At 49.1% G+C, this 14,938-nt stretch overlaps 1 protein-coding gene across 3 annotated transcripts in view; it reads left to right on the top strand.

Moving 5' to 3' along the window:
- Positions 1-1,910: 1,910 nt before the first annotated feature.
- Positions 1,911-14,938, top strand: part of TBXAS1 (thromboxane A synthase 1) — a 174,952-nt gene continuing 161,924 nt past the window's right edge. For all 3 annotated transcript variants that reach the window (XM_049893416.1, XM_049893418.1, XM_049893417.1), the window contains exon 1: positions 1,911-2,130. In XM_049893416.1, the coding sequence (XP_049749373.1) occupies positions 2,042-2,130 (89 nt within the window). In that variant the 5' untranslated portion in view covers positions 1,911-2,041. The remainder of the gene's footprint in view (positions 2,131-14,938) is intronic.

The following is a 14,938-nucleotide window of genomic DNA, read 5'->3' as shown; positions in this document are numbered from 1 at the left end:
GTTCTACTCTGTCACATAGGGTCACTATGAATCGGAATCGACTGGAAGGGACACAATGACAACAACTACAAGCACTGATAGAATGGGGAAAAGGAAACATGAACTGTGATGGGAGAGGGGAAAGACAGAAGGGCTGGGCTGGGGCACAGGACCCTTGAGTCCAGATGGGATGCTGTAGTTGGGGTTACCATAGTAGCAATGCAAACCAGGGGGCAGGACAAATGGCCTGAGAAAGGGGCAGGTGTTTGGACATGTTTTGTGGGGTTCCCGATCTTATCTGTGACTGTAGCTCATCTATTCTCCTGGGCTTCAGTACCATTTGCATATTGGTGACCTCCATGCTTGAATAGACCTGTTTGATTCAGAGAATAAGCTTTGGAGTCAGCCCGTGCCTCAGTTTCTTTTTCTGCAAGACAGCGTGGATAATAAGCTTTAACTCAGGGTTGTTTGTAAGGCTGTGAGTTTACACAGATGAAAGCTCTTAGAATAGAAACTGGTACATGGAAGATACTCAACAAATTGGGTATTACTATTAAGTATTGTTACATATCTGGCCGAGTTTGCTCTCTGACTGGACAGCGCCACTCAGATGAGTAACAGGTACCTGGAGCTTGACAGGACCCAGCTGGACTCTTGATTTCCCCAATACCCTGTTCTTCTTAGCCTTCCTCATCTCAGCAAGTGCCACCACACGCACGCACGCATGCCGCACACCTGTCGTTATTCCTCCTTCCCCCACCCTGAACGAGGTGGATTAACACAGTGGCTGCAACAATGGGCTCCAGCATAACAAGGATTGTGAGGATGGCACAGGACTGGCAGTGTTTCATTCTGTTGTATGTAGAGTTGCTATGAGTCAGAACCGACTCGACAGCACCTAATAACAAATATAACCACCCCTCACATCCCACCACCAGAAAGTTTGCATCATCTTTGCCTGAAATATCGTTCAAATCCATCTACTTCTCTCCAACTGCCTCCCTGTGGGAGTCCACCCCCCTGCTCTCTGCTTGGAGCGCTGTGGTGATCTCCTCAGGACCCTCCTGCCCTCGGGTTCGTTCTTTAGCTCCAGTCAGAGCAGTCTTTACAAAACAGAAAAGCGACATTTGACACCCTGACTCTTGCGGCACTTTTCCCAGTTTGTAACTGCTCCATTTGTTTACCTGTCTCTTTCCTCGGAGCAGAGACCACATCTGTTGTCTGAACACTGCCCAGCAGGGCTTGGCGCGGAGCCCTTTGTGTGGCAAATGAATGGTTGGGTGGATGCCCCAGTGAATGGCACCTCCTCTGGTACCCCCCCATTGCTCATAGGTGTGATAAGCTGATTAATAAGCAAACAACCACTCCATCTATTTAGTCAGATAAACTCCAGGAAGGAACAAAGGACCCACACATGAGCCCATGGGTAGGTAGGCTTTTAGGCATTTCAGAAATCCTCCAACTCAGGAGGAGAACACTGACCTGGGGCAAGATATTTGGTCTGTTCCAGCAGCCAGCCACCAAGGACCCTGCTGACCCTGGATGGCCATCAGACCCCGAGGACTAAGGGCTGCTGTGGGACTGATGCTCTCAACGCAGCCAGCATTTCCATCAGGTTGATGTCTAGCTCTGAATTTTCTGGAACATTCTGTCTCCTGACCCACGTTTCATTTAATCATGCATTAAAGGGTCATCTCGTTGAGGGGCGTCTTTTGCGAGGCCTGCTTGTCCCAGGAGAAGCCTGCTGCGGCAGCCATTTTGTTCTTTAGCCAATATGGGGTCAGTTCTGCTGCTCCCTCCCAGGAGGCTTAACATAAATGTTTATTGACAGAACAGTCATCAGGAAAATAAAGTTGCTGATTCATTGGCTTACACAGAAGCCTGTGTTTTTCCCTCCTCTTCCTTCCTCTTTATAAGGAGTTGCTCTGAGAAAGGGCTTGTTTTTGGAACCCACTTGGTGTGATGTTATCTTGGTTGCCTGCTTCTTCCTCCATCTGCAGCTCGAGGTTCCTCTAAGGCCTCACTTTCCCTGGAGCACCCCACTGTCTGGTCTGGGGGACTGATGGAAACCTCGGGGTTTCTGCAATGGGCACAGAGCAGCCCCATGGTGACCGTGGCCCTTGCACTGGTTCTCGTGGCCCTTCTCAAATGGTAAGTGCTGCCAGCAGGTTCTAGCCACATGGGGACCGTGACTTTGTTGGAAATAGCAGCCTCACCAGTGCTGCCGCAGTGCGTGTGGGAGTGTGTTTTTCTTCTCTTCTAATCTAGAGGGAGTTGAGTATTAACACAGGTTCAGAATTAAAAGCAAACAGCCAGGTTAATCTTTCTTTAAAATGCCTAAGATGGAGGTGTCAGGGAAGGCTGGCGATCTGGGGGCTGAGAGTGAAGCACCTAATTAAGTTGGAAAGAGATGGAAAAAAAAAAAAAAAAATTGGAGAAGCATCAGGTTTGGGGAGAGTGATTTCCCTGTCCTTGCCCTCCCCTGACGAGTTTTCTCATCACAGTTTTCTGAGCATCCCCCCCTGCCCCCCTCCACCCTCCCCGGGCTGGGTTTACAGCAGATTTAGTCTCTGGGTTCCCATGACTTAAAAACAAGGCAGAGGAGCTATTGGGAAAACATGGGCCAGGTTGTGGGGTGCCGTTGACGCTGAGATCTGTAGGTTTAAGGATAGGGCCTGGGCCCTAATTTCTGATGCTATTTGGTAGAAGGGAGTGGAGTCATCCAAACATGGTCCATCAGCTTCCACATAGCCTGAGACCCAGTGAGGACCTCAAAATCTGAGCTCAGGGTCATCCCCCTTGATCTTGTTAATTCGTCAGGAAGTTTTCTGAACCTGAAGGCCGCCCAGGTTTGCACGCCCGGTTATTGGAGCTCCCCACTCAGTCAGAAGCACCTGGATTCAGGTGGCTCCGGTTTTTGAGGGGTGAGTGGAAAAAATACCGTGGGAGCGGTGTTTCCACTTAGGTTTCCGGGGGAAATAAAGCCTTCTCTAGGTTAGTGACTGAATGGCGCTTTGAACAGCATCTCGCATTATGCAAATGTGAGGTCTTATTCCCTCAGAATTTGCATAGCTGAGAGAGGAAGTTCATGATCCCTGTTCTCCGATGATGAAATGACTTCTTGGAAATTGGCTCTGAAGCCCAGCTTGGGTCCCAGTGCTGTTTTGCTTTTTAACTGGTTTAATTATCTTTCGAACTTTCCTCTCTCAGTGCAACTAATCTTCCAGTGAAAGCAGCCACATGTAAAAAGCAGGGTGAAATGGCAGCCACCGCTCCAACGATCCCATCTCCACTTGTTTGGAAGCCCACTGAGGCATACTACCCAGTGCCTGCGGAGTAGTGGGTGCCTCAGAGAAGTGGGCCATTCTAAGTAGCTATCACCTCTGTCATCTAAAAATAGAGGGAAATAAGTCCTTAGTGCTTCAGGTTTACAGTCCCTGGGAAGCACAAGTGATTTGCACTCAGCTACTAACCTAAATTTGGCAGTGTGAGCCCACCCAACGGTGCTTTGGAAGAAAGGCCTGGCAATCCACTTCCATAAAGATGACAGCCAAGAAAACCCTATGGAGCACAGCTCTACTCTGAAACACCTGGGGTCACCATGAGTCGGGATTGACTCAAAGGCAGGGCTTTGCGTTTTGCTTTAAGTTTATTTTTAGCATCTTATTGATGTGCTCATTCATATTAGTTTCTCATCAACAGCTATGCTTTGGCTGTTTTTCAAAGTGTGTTCCAGGCAGTCCTTGGGGTTGTCCAGCTTTAGTGTCTACGACGTACACTTTTCTGTGCCGCTGTATCTGTCTTTTTCATCTCTGCCTTCTTAAGTCCCAGCTCAGTGCCTGACATGCTTCAATGAATGTTTGATGAATGAATGAGTGACAGGCACAAGTCACTGCAGCTCTGGGCATGGACAGGGCATGTGTCCTGACTGATAAGCTGCAGCTGCTGGGTGTTTGTAATCTTGCACCTTCACCCCAGCCATGTAGCTGGGCAGCCAGGCGCTGTCATCTCCCCTCAGGGCCAGGCTGATAACCAGGTGCAAAGACAGAGGTGACGATGGAGGTGGGGAGCAGAGGCAGAAGGAGGAAATGCGAGCAGACCCCCACTCTTTATTGCAAGAGCCTTTACTGATCTGTCAGCATGCGCTAGGCACAGCAGGGACCCAGGAGGAGGCCAGGAAGCAGAGATCTGGATCAGATGCCCACGGAAGAGGGAAAGACAAGGCTCTAGGGTAGGCTCCATGTCCAGAAAGGGCAATGCTGATGGGGACGAGGAGCAGGAGGGCAAGTCACCACCCAGCTTTGGGCTTTTGGGTCCATCCTTGATCCAGGTTCAGAAGGCAGCATACTTGGGCTCAGAGCTGCCTCTTCCAGGCAGGACTCCAGGGCGCCATGAGCAATAGCCCTCAGCTTGACTAGGGCAAGAACCCCCAGCTCCTTAGAGGCAACACAGGGAAGGGGAGTTCCCTTTGCTGAAGGGGTTTGCGGGTGAGGATAGCTGCAGGGTGACCGACACTGGCCACCATCTGGACCCAGGGGAGATGCTGGAAGAGGGGCATGCCCTGGGGGCTTAAACACTTGGTCCTTCCTTCAGGAGTGACCTCTGCTGCTGGGGCAGAGGAGAGTGGGCTGGGGAGGCTCAACTCTGAGAGGGTAGACCCACAAGGGACCCTAAGATTGCGTCGTGCCCTCCAGCCGGCTCACAGGTCTGGGATTCCAGATACTACTGGCCCTGGCCTAGGGGCTCCTGAACTTCAATGAACAGGGTGACATTCAGAAGTGGATGCCCCTCAGCCTGCATGTGGGACACATGGTTTGGCGGCTTGGCCATCAGCAGCCTCAGCCCCCTCCCACTGCCCTACGTCCCCTGTGGTCACATGGACCCATCTGGGGCAGTCGAGGGGGCTGCTAGAGGCCTTGGGGTCTTTGCTCTTGTTGGCTCTTTGCTTCAAGGTTAAGCTCAGGGACATCCCTTTGAGACATCCCTTCCTGTCTCCCAGGCACTTTCCAGCCCTTCTCTGAGCTGCTTTCTTCAGCTCTCTCGCTGTCTCTTTGTCTCTACACATTTGTCTGTTCCAGGTGCTTCATATAAGTGGGATCACACAGTACTTCTCCATTTGTGTCTGGCACACAGCTGGTGCCCAATAAACATCAGCTGGAGGCTAGTTCCTGCCCCTAACCTCTGCTGCACTCTCCTCCGTCTGTCCTCCTCTCGACCTTCTCAGTTCACTGCGTCTTCATTCCTCTGTCCACACCAGTCGCCCCATTTCCAGGAGCCTGGTGCCTTTGGAGCCTGTACCCACTTGGGGTCCCCTTTCTAACTGCTGCAGGCGCCCTGTGGTCCCACCCTCGGCCCTCCTTAGAGACCATGTAAGCACTGAATGTTGTTGTTGGGTGCCGTCGAGTTGATTCTGACTCATAGCAACCCCACGTGACAGAGAGAAACTGTCCCATAGGGCTTCCTAGGCTGTAATCATTATGGAACCGATTGCAAGGTCTTTCTCCCATGGAGCCACTGGGTGGCTTTGAACCTCTGACTTTTTGGTTGGCAGCTGAGCGCTTAACCGTTGTACCACCAGGGCTCCTTAAGGACTGAATAAACACGCATTAAGTGCATGTGTGCATTGGGGAAGAAGAAGACAGAGTGTTCATTTCATTTGAAAAGAGTTGGTACAGAATAGGTACAGCATAGTTTTGTGTGTGTGTGTGTGTCTTTTTTTTTTCTTATTGTGGTAGAATATATATAACAAGACATTTGCCATTTCAAGCATTTTTACTCGTTCAGTTCGGTGACATTCACCATTACTCGTTTCCAATTTTTTTCTTCGCCCTGAGCAGAAACAGAAACTGAGTGCTCCTTAGGCAGTAAGTTCCCTTTCCCTCCCCCCCGCCCTGGTAACCACTAAAAAACTTCTGTCTCAACGCACTTGCCTGTGCTAGACACTTCAGGTTGAAGTGGGATCTCAGTGTTCTCTCCTGGCTGACTTATTTCACTCAGCATAACGCTGTCAAAGTTCATCTGTGTTGTAGCATGTGTCAGAACTGGCATGTAAGATTTTGAGAGTTTTCCCCAAACGGCATGTGATGTTATTTCTCGCTCATGATCCCTTGACTTGAGGGATGTGTATTGCGCATCGTGGACTGGGAGACCCGGGCTGCCGCTGGGGGCTGGAGGCGGGGCTGGGCATGTAGAAGGTATCGGTGCACATGAAGGTGATAAACATGCGTGAAGTAGTGTCTTAAAAACTCAGAGTTCTGTATAATATGGTCATTCTTATTTCTGGAAAAGATTTTATGTACAGAAAACATATTGTTATGAGTTGAACGTTGCTAGAGGCAACCTTAAGTACTAGCGCATTCAGACTTTCAAGTGATACGTGAGAACTGGCAGCTGGTCACGTTGGGGAAACAAAAGTCCCCTTAATCTTTAAGCGTGTAAGGAATTAAAAAAAAAAAAAAAAACTCTTTGCCGTCAAGTCGATTCCGACTCATCGCAACCCTGTAGGACAGAGTAGGACTGCCCTATAGGCTTTCCAAGGAACGGCTGGTGGATTCGAACTGCCAACCTTTTGTTAGCAGCCAAATGCTTAACCACTTCGCCACCAGGGCTCCGCGTAAGAAACAGTCTAAATATTAACAGTGGTTTTCTTTCAGTGGCAGGGCGATCGGTGGTTTTCTCTTCTTTCAGTCTCTCTGCAGCTCCTGTATTTCTCGAATGAGCGTGACTGTTGTTGGTTGCCGTTGAATCGATTCAGACTCATGGCAACTCCATGTGTGTGGAGTAGAACTGCACCATAAGGTTTCCAAGGCTGTGAGTTTTCAGAAGCAGATCCCCAGGGCTTTCTTCTGAGGCACATCTGGGTGGGTTCAAACTGCCAACCTTTTGGTTAGCAGTTGAGTGCTTAATTTGCAGCACTCAGGGACCCAGCAAATAAAAAGACACCTTAGTGCAAGAGAGGGAAATTGCTCCTGTAGGAGTGAAGACTAAAGCAGCGTCATGCTTTGGGCAGGAGGGCTTGGGACGGTCGCGTCGCTCTTTTCAGTGGAGCAGAATGCTCAGGGGAATGATGTAGGGCAACCGGCGGGGTGGGGTGGGGGGGTGGGGAGAGCTAACCAGTCTAAGCAGGTGAATAAACGGAGGAGGGTGGGGCTCGGAAGAGCTGCCTCAGAAAGTGGTGGACTTTGAGGCTGGCTCATTTAACTCTCAGCAGCTGAATTAAATGTGGTCGGTGGTGATTAGGAGGTCCTGGGTGGTGCAAACAATGAACACGCTTGGCTGCTAACTGAAAGGCTGGCAGTTCGAGTCCACCCAGAGTCACCTCAGAAGAAAGACCTGGGAATCTACTTGAAAAATCAACCATTGAAAACCCTATGGAGCACAGTTCTCTTCTGACACACACAGGGTCGCCGCGAGATGGAGTTGGACTCGTTGGCAACTAGTTTTTTGAGTTTTGTTTTTGGTGGTGGCTGTAACAGAAGAGTCCGTCGTTGTACCTGGAACGCTTATCTCTCAGAGAGCTTGGCTTCTAATCCTAGACCCACATCTAGTCCTAGATCATACTTAAAATAAGCCATTGGGACCGAATATCGGGAGCCAAGAGAAGACATGTGGAGCTGGCCAGAGCAGGAAAGCCACCTGGAGAGTCCCTGGGACAATCCGCGGTCAAAGGGAAGGGTGTCTGGCCTTAGACACGGGGGAATTTTCAGACTGAAGATGGTTTGGGTCACCATTTCCCAAGCTATGTTCCTAAAAGTGGCAGCTCTCTGCATGACCCTGCTTCCTGCTGTGGGGAGCTGGAGGACTTGGAGGTCAGCTGCACTTAGACTCAGAAGCTGAGGACCAGATGCCTGGATCAAGCGGACGTAAAAGCAGGAAGCGGGGTGAGCAAGCGTTCTGACCGAGTCTTGTTCTAAGGCCAGGTTGAATGAAATAAGATCGATGGTGATTAAGACTCAAGACAAGGAGCTCTGGTTGCACAGTGGTTAGTGCTCGGTTGCTAACTGAAATGTTGGGAGTTTGAACCCGCTCAGCCGCTCCATGGGACAAAGACCTGGCGATCTGCTTCTGTAAAGATTAAATCCATTGCTGTCGAGTCAATTCCAACTCATAGTGACCATACAGGACAGTAGAAGTGCTCCATAGGGTTTCCAAGAGTGGCTGGTGGATTTGAACCACTGACCTTTTGGTTAGCAGCTGAGCTCTTAATCACTGTGCCACCAAGGCGCCCTGTAAAAATTACAGCCTAGAAAACCCTATGGGGCAGTTCTGCTCTGTGACATTGGTCGCTGTGAGTTAAAAACTCAAGACTATGACAGAAAGGTCCATTCTAGCCTCAGCCCTGAGCCCGGGGTCACTGGCCAGCCAGGAGAGCTCCTGCAGGGTCTTGAAGGGCGGTTAGGAATTGGCCTGGCAGAGAAGGGGAAGGAGAACATTGGGGTGCAGTGGGGGAGGGGTATCACAGCACAGGCAGCTCAAGACTTTAACATCTGGTGGAACGAGTCATTCAGGGTGTGAGTGATGGGTACCTTCTAGAAACGCTCTTCAGAGGCTCAGGGTAATTTCCAGTGCCCAGAGCATCTAGCGGAGGAGGTCTGCCATTTCCCTGCTTCATTTTTTTGTATTTTTGTCTAGGATATGATGGGTACTCAGGTTTAATAACTCGGCGATGAGCTTGGAGAGAAAATTGAGATTGCTTATGAAAACTAGGTCTGCGCTTCCTCGAGGACCATTTTCACAGAATATTATTTCTTGTTTTCTCTCTTTTCAATAGTTCTACACACGATCCCTCCCCTCCCCCTGGCTTTATTGATTTTCCAGAACGAGAGTACGAGGCGTGACTGTAAAGTAACGTGACTGATTATCTTAGCACACACACTGGAACTCACAGATCCAAGCGACCTTCAAAGGCCTGCTCGTGATAGGCTGGTCCCTTCCTGCAGATAAGACCGGTCACAGAGAAGGTGGCGGTAAGGCTCCTCCTTGGTGACGGCCCTTGGGGTCTAGACGCAGCCCTTGGAAAGCCTTTGTCTTTGCTGAGAAGGGATTGAGTTTTTTAAACAGTCCAAATGTTGGCAAATAGGTGATTAAATTGGGTCATACAACTGTCAATCCAGAACAAAGTGTGATTATACAACAATGTGGCTTGTGGTAGTGGCTGCTGCTACTGTTTATGCGGGAGGTTGATGAACCAGATGGGAGAGCCTGGGGGTCGTGTTGAAGGCCCACCACGCTCGCTGGGTGTATGCGTTGTTTCTTTTTCTTTTTAACAAAAGCAAATAACAACATTAGTTTTAGTCCCTGGGTGGTGCAAACAGTTAAGCACTCGACTACTAGCTGAGAGGTTGGGGGTTCGCATCCACCCAAAAGCACCTCAAGAGACAGGCCTGGCGATCTGTTTCCAAAAGGTAACCCTATGGAAACCCTATGGAGCAGTTCTGCCGTGCGCACATGGGGTCGCCATGAGTCGTAATCGACTTGACGGCAGCTAACAACGACGACAAGTGTGGTTATACCTCCTCTTACCCAGTAAGGAATTCTGGCTTCTGGCAGCATCTGCTCTTCGGGCAGAGATGAAGAAAGAATCTCATTTGTCTATAAACGAAGCCAATCACCTGATTTGTGGTTGCACCCCACTTGGCTGGTTGAGTACATGCCCTAGGCTGCTCTCCCTGAGGAGGACTGCAGCTCCCCCAGAAACAAAGCAATTGGACCCCTCCCACAATGCCATAACAGCAAGTCTAAGGAGCTGGCGTTCCTCACAGTGGGTAAGTGCCCCATGCCTGGTGACCCAGCAGCACCCCAGAGATGGGTTTCTGCCTGGAGGACAACCGCATATGTCCACGGGAAAGCGACTCTGGGAAGAGCAGGAAAGGGCAGAGGCTCCGGCTGTGACTTGATGGGAGCTTCAGTCATGGACAGCCACCTTTCCCTGGCTGACCAGAGACACGTGAAGCTGCACAACTTCTGGGTAGGTGGGATCCTGGAGCCCTCAGCTCACCTAGCATCTTCCAGCCTCAATGCAGTGCCTGGTGTGGGCCCTGCCACGTGGCCATTCTAAACCTCTGGTGTGTCCTCGAAAGGTGGCTTCTTAGGGTCACCTCAGCAGACAACCAGTCCCGGAGCAGTCCCCAGAAAGGACAGCTCTTCTTGCTCAAAGATGCCTGGGAAAATGGTGTCAGCGATGGCCCCAAAGCAAGGCCAGCCTCCGCAAACAGTGGCTTCAGCTTAAACTCCGTTTCTGGAGCACGGCACACAGACCCCCAGGGAAGCCACACCTGACCTGAAGGTGCCCTGACCGCCCCCTGCCTGCACACAGCTGCAGTCCAGACGCCCCCTGCCATGTTGACTCGAACCCTACCGTCCTGCAAAGTCTGGTCCAGGTGCCGCTGCAGCGAAGGCTCCTCCACCAGCCCACCTCCTTCCAAGCCCAGGGGCACTTCCTGCTTCTATCACGTCTTGGCGCTTCGACATTATCTTACTGTTTACGCATCCTACCTTCCTAGCCCGACTATTCCCTCTGGAGGGCAGGAGCCAGTCGGCGCTAGTGAGTGTCAGCTACAAAGTAGCTGCTTCATAAACGTTCACGATCACCATCAAGCCTCGGTCACCAAAAGAGCAGCCCTGCTTCCAGATACTGACTGCTACGTGTGTGCCTGTGGTGTGTGGGTGTGAATGAGTGTGTGTTTGAATATGTAAGTGTGTGTATGTGAGTGTTGTGTTAGTGTGTGTGTGATTGAGTGTGTGTGAGTGTATGTGAAGGTGTCTCTGTGTGTGTGTGAGTGTTATGTTAATGTGTGACTGTGTGTGTGAGCAGATCTGTGTAAGTGTATGTTGTGTGAGTGTGTGTATGTATGAGCGTGTATGTGAGTGTTGTGTGGGTGTGTGTGTGAGAGGGCATCTCTGTGTGAGAGTGTAGGAATGTATGTGTGTGAGCGTGTGTTGGAGGGTAGGTTCCACGCCCTCTGACTTGCATGCTGGCGGCCCGCATCCTGGGCAGCAGCAGACCGCGGGGCACTTGCTGACTGAGGGGGAAGGAGGCTCCTTCTTACCCAGGCACTTACTGAGGGCGACGCTTGCAGGCGGCCTGTGTGGCTCGGCCTCAGTGACATGCTGGGGACAACAGCCCATGACTTCAGAGAATGGCACGATTGCCGCATTAAAAACAGAAGAGCAAGGCTGTGACGCACCAGGAGGGGATGGAACAGGACCAATTGGTTTGAAGATGTGGAACGTGGGGGTGCACAGAGCGCTTTCGGCTGAGGGGGTGCCCTGACAACCATGGGGGTGTCGTCCCCTGGCAGAGAGGCACTTGAGGCTGAACACTGCCTACTTCACTGCCCGCTGAGCCCCGAGCCCTGGGGTCTAAAGCACCGCCTCACCCACACGCACTGTTGATGGTATCTCCCCACAGGTGCCATGCTCCGTTGTCCAAGCAGCAGAGCGTATCTGACGCCGGTTTCCTTTCCCATTTTAATTATTCAAATTAAGAATTATTCAATTATTATCATTTTAATTATTTAACTATTCAGCGATTGGACGCTCCACCACGGGGGAGGTGATCGATGAGATAGTCAGCGTCGGTGCTCCAAGTTTTAATTTCACACCAGAGCAAAGGAACCTGGCGTTTTCATTAACCTGCGCAATCTTGTCGTCAATAAACGTGCAATTTACATGAGGCTCTGGGATGCTGAGAACATCTCCTGTGCCCTTTTCTTCCCTTCACTAATCAATAGGATCTGGGGACCCCTGAAAAGGGTGCGTAGCTAGTTACACATTTAAGGTTTTTAACTGTCTCTGCACCGTGACCAAAATTCAGGAGCATCATGTTATAAGGGACAGTCATTGTTGTGAGTTGCTGCCCAGTCGGCTCTGACTCATGGCGACCTGCGTACAACAGAATGAAACCTTGCCCAGCCCCACACCATCTTCACGATCGTTGGTGTGTTCACATCCATTGTTGCGCCCACTGTGTATTTGGGTGCCTTCCAACCTAGGGGGCTCATCTTCCAGCACTACATTGGACAATCTTCTGTTGTGATCCTTAGGGTTTTCACCAGTTAATTTTCAGAAGTAGATTGACAGACCTTTTTTCCTAGTCTTAGTCTGGAAGCTCTGTTGCAACCTATTCACCATGGGCAACCCTGCTGGTATTTGAAATACCGGTGGCCATAGCTTTCAGCATCATAGCAACACCCAAGCCACCATAGCACAACAAACTGATGGATATATGATGCATAAGGGACCCTGTTGCCATCGAGGCAATTCTGACTCACAGTGACCCTATAGGACAGAGTAGAACTGTGCCATAGAGTTTCCAAGGAGCACCTGGTAGATTCGAACTGCTGGCCTTTTGATTAACAGCTGTAGCACTTAACCGTTATGCCACCAGGGTTTCCATAAGGGACTCTAGAGAGAGGAAAAGAAGCCTGGTGGTGCAGTGGTAAAGCCTGGCGTATACAGACAGCCAATACAGGTGAGCTGTCGTGGCTACGAAAGCACCTGAGAGAATTTCCATGCATTTCTGACCGCAAACCGCTGCAGCCAACACCACTCTCCGCCTGCATACGATACAAAATTCCATTGAGTCAGACTCAGGATTTTAATCAAAGATTTTGTCTTTATAATTCAGACTGGGCTGGGCCGTAGGGTGAAGTTCACCTTGGCACTATTTATGAGGAAAAGGACTGCTAAACAAAACAAGAGTGCAAAAGAGACTGTTGAAGCCACTTGGGAAAATAAACCAGCAGTGTGTTAGTTCATCAGTCAGTAAAGCGAATCGCTGTCAAGTCGACTCTGATTCCTGGTGACCCTGTGTGTGTCAGAGTAGAACAGTGCTCCACAGGGTTTTCTTTTTCTTCTGTTCTTTCTTTTATTGTACTTTAGATGAAGGTTTACAGAACACACTAGTTTCTCATCAAACAGTTAGTACACACATTGTTCTATGACGTTGTTTAACAACCCCACGACATGTTAACATTCTCCCTTCTCAATCGTGGGTTCCCTATTACCGGCTTTCCTGTCCCCTCCTGCCTTCCAGTCCATATCCCCAGGGCTGGTGCGCCCTTTAGTCTTGTTTTGTTCCATGGGCCTGTTCAATCTTTGGCTGAAGGGTGAACCTCAGAAGTGACCTCATTACTGAGCTGAAAGGGTGTCCAGGGGCCGTACTCTCAGGGTTTCTCCAGTCTCTGCCAGGCCAGTAAGCCTGGTCTTTCTTTTTGAGTTAGAATTTTGTTCTACATTTTTTTCCAGCTCTGTCCGGGACCCTCTATTGTGATCCCTGTCAGAGCAGTCAGTGGTGGTAGCTGGGTACCATCTAGTTCTACCAGATGCAGTCTGGTGGAGGCCATGGTAGATGTGGTCCATTAGTCCTTTGAACTAATCTTTCTCTTGTATCTTTAGTTTTCTTCATTCTTCCTTGCTCCCGAAGGGGTAAAAAAAAAAAAAAAATTTTTTTTAAGACCAGTGGAATATCCTAGATGGCTGCTCACAGGCTTTTAAGACCCCACACACTACTCACCAAAGAAGAATATAGAACATATTCTTTATAAACTATGTTATGCCAGTTGAGCTAGATTCTCCCCAAGACCATGGTTCCCACAGCCCTCAGCCCAGCTTCGGCCCCTCAGGGAGTTTGGATGTGTTCATGGAGCTACCATGACTCTGTCTTGTACAGGTTGTGCTGGCTTCCCCAGTATTGTGTACTGTCTTAGCCGTCCACCAAAGTTTCTAGTTACTTATTGTCTACTAAGGGTTCTTCCATCTCCACCCCTCCCCTCCGTCATAACCATCAAAGATTGTTTTCTTTTTGTATGTAAACCTTTTCATGGGTTTTTACAGTAGTGGTCTCATACAGTATTTGTCCTTCTGTGATTGACTTACCTCACTTAGTATAATGTCCTTCAGATTCCTCCACGTTATCAGATGCTTCACAGATTCATTGTTGTTCTTTATCATTGCATAATACTCCGTTGTGTGTATGTACCACAGTTTGTTTATCCGTTCATCTGTCGATGGGCATCTAGGTTGTTTTCATCTTTTTGCTATTGTGAACAATGCTGCAATGAACATGGGTGTGCATATGTCTATTCGCGTGACAACTCTTATTTCTCTAGGATGTATTCCTAGGAGTGGGATTGCGGGATCATGTGGTATTTCTATTTCTAGCTTTCTAAGGAAGCACCATATCATTTTCCAAAACGGTCGTATCATTTTGCATTCCGGTCAGCAGTGCATAAGAATTCCAATCTCCCCGCAGCCTCTGCAACATTTGTTATTTCCTGTTTTATTGATTCGTGCCAGTAATGCCGGGTTGAGATAGTATCTCATTGTGGTTTTGATTTTCATTTCTGTAAGGGCTGTAGATCGTGAGCATTTCCTCATGTGTCTACTGGCTGCTCGAATGTCTTGCTTGGTGAATGTCTGTTCATTTCCTTTGCCCATTTTTTAAATTGGATTATTTGTCTTTTTGTTGTAGAGGCGTTGGGTTTTCTTGTAGATTTTAGACATTGGACCTCCATCTGATTTGTAATAGCCAAAAAAATTTTCCCAATCTGTAGGTTCTCTTTTTACTCTTTTGGTGAAAAGTCTTTTGATGAGCATAAGTGTTTAAATTTTAGAAGGTCCCAGTTATCTAGCTTATCCTCTGGAGCTTGTGTGTGGTTGGTTGTGGTTTGTATCCTGTTAATAATGCCTCATATTAGGGCCTCTAGCGTTGATCCTTTTTCTTCTTCTATGAACTTCATGGTTTGGGGCTTTATATTTATGTCTTTGATCCATTTTGAGTTAGTTTTTTTATATGGTGTGAGGTACGGGGCCTGTTTCAGTTTTTTGCAGATGGACTTCCAGTTTTGCCAGCACCATTTGTTAAAACAGACTGTCTTTTCCCCATTTAATGGACTTTGGGCCCTTGTTGAAGATCAGGTGATGGTAGGTGAATGGATTTACACCTGGGTTCTCAATT

The sequence above is a fragment of the Elephas maximus genome, chromosome 8 (assembly GCF_024166365.1).
Source record: "Elephas maximus indicus isolate mEleMax1 chromosome 8, mEleMax1 primary haplotype, whole genome shotgun sequence".
Lineage (NCBI taxonomy): Eukaryota > Metazoa > Chordata > Mammalia > Proboscidea > Elephantidae > Elephas > Elephas maximus.
The sequence above is the reverse complement of the archived record's forward strand: the minus strand, read 5'-3'. Positions and strand labels throughout refer to the sequence as shown.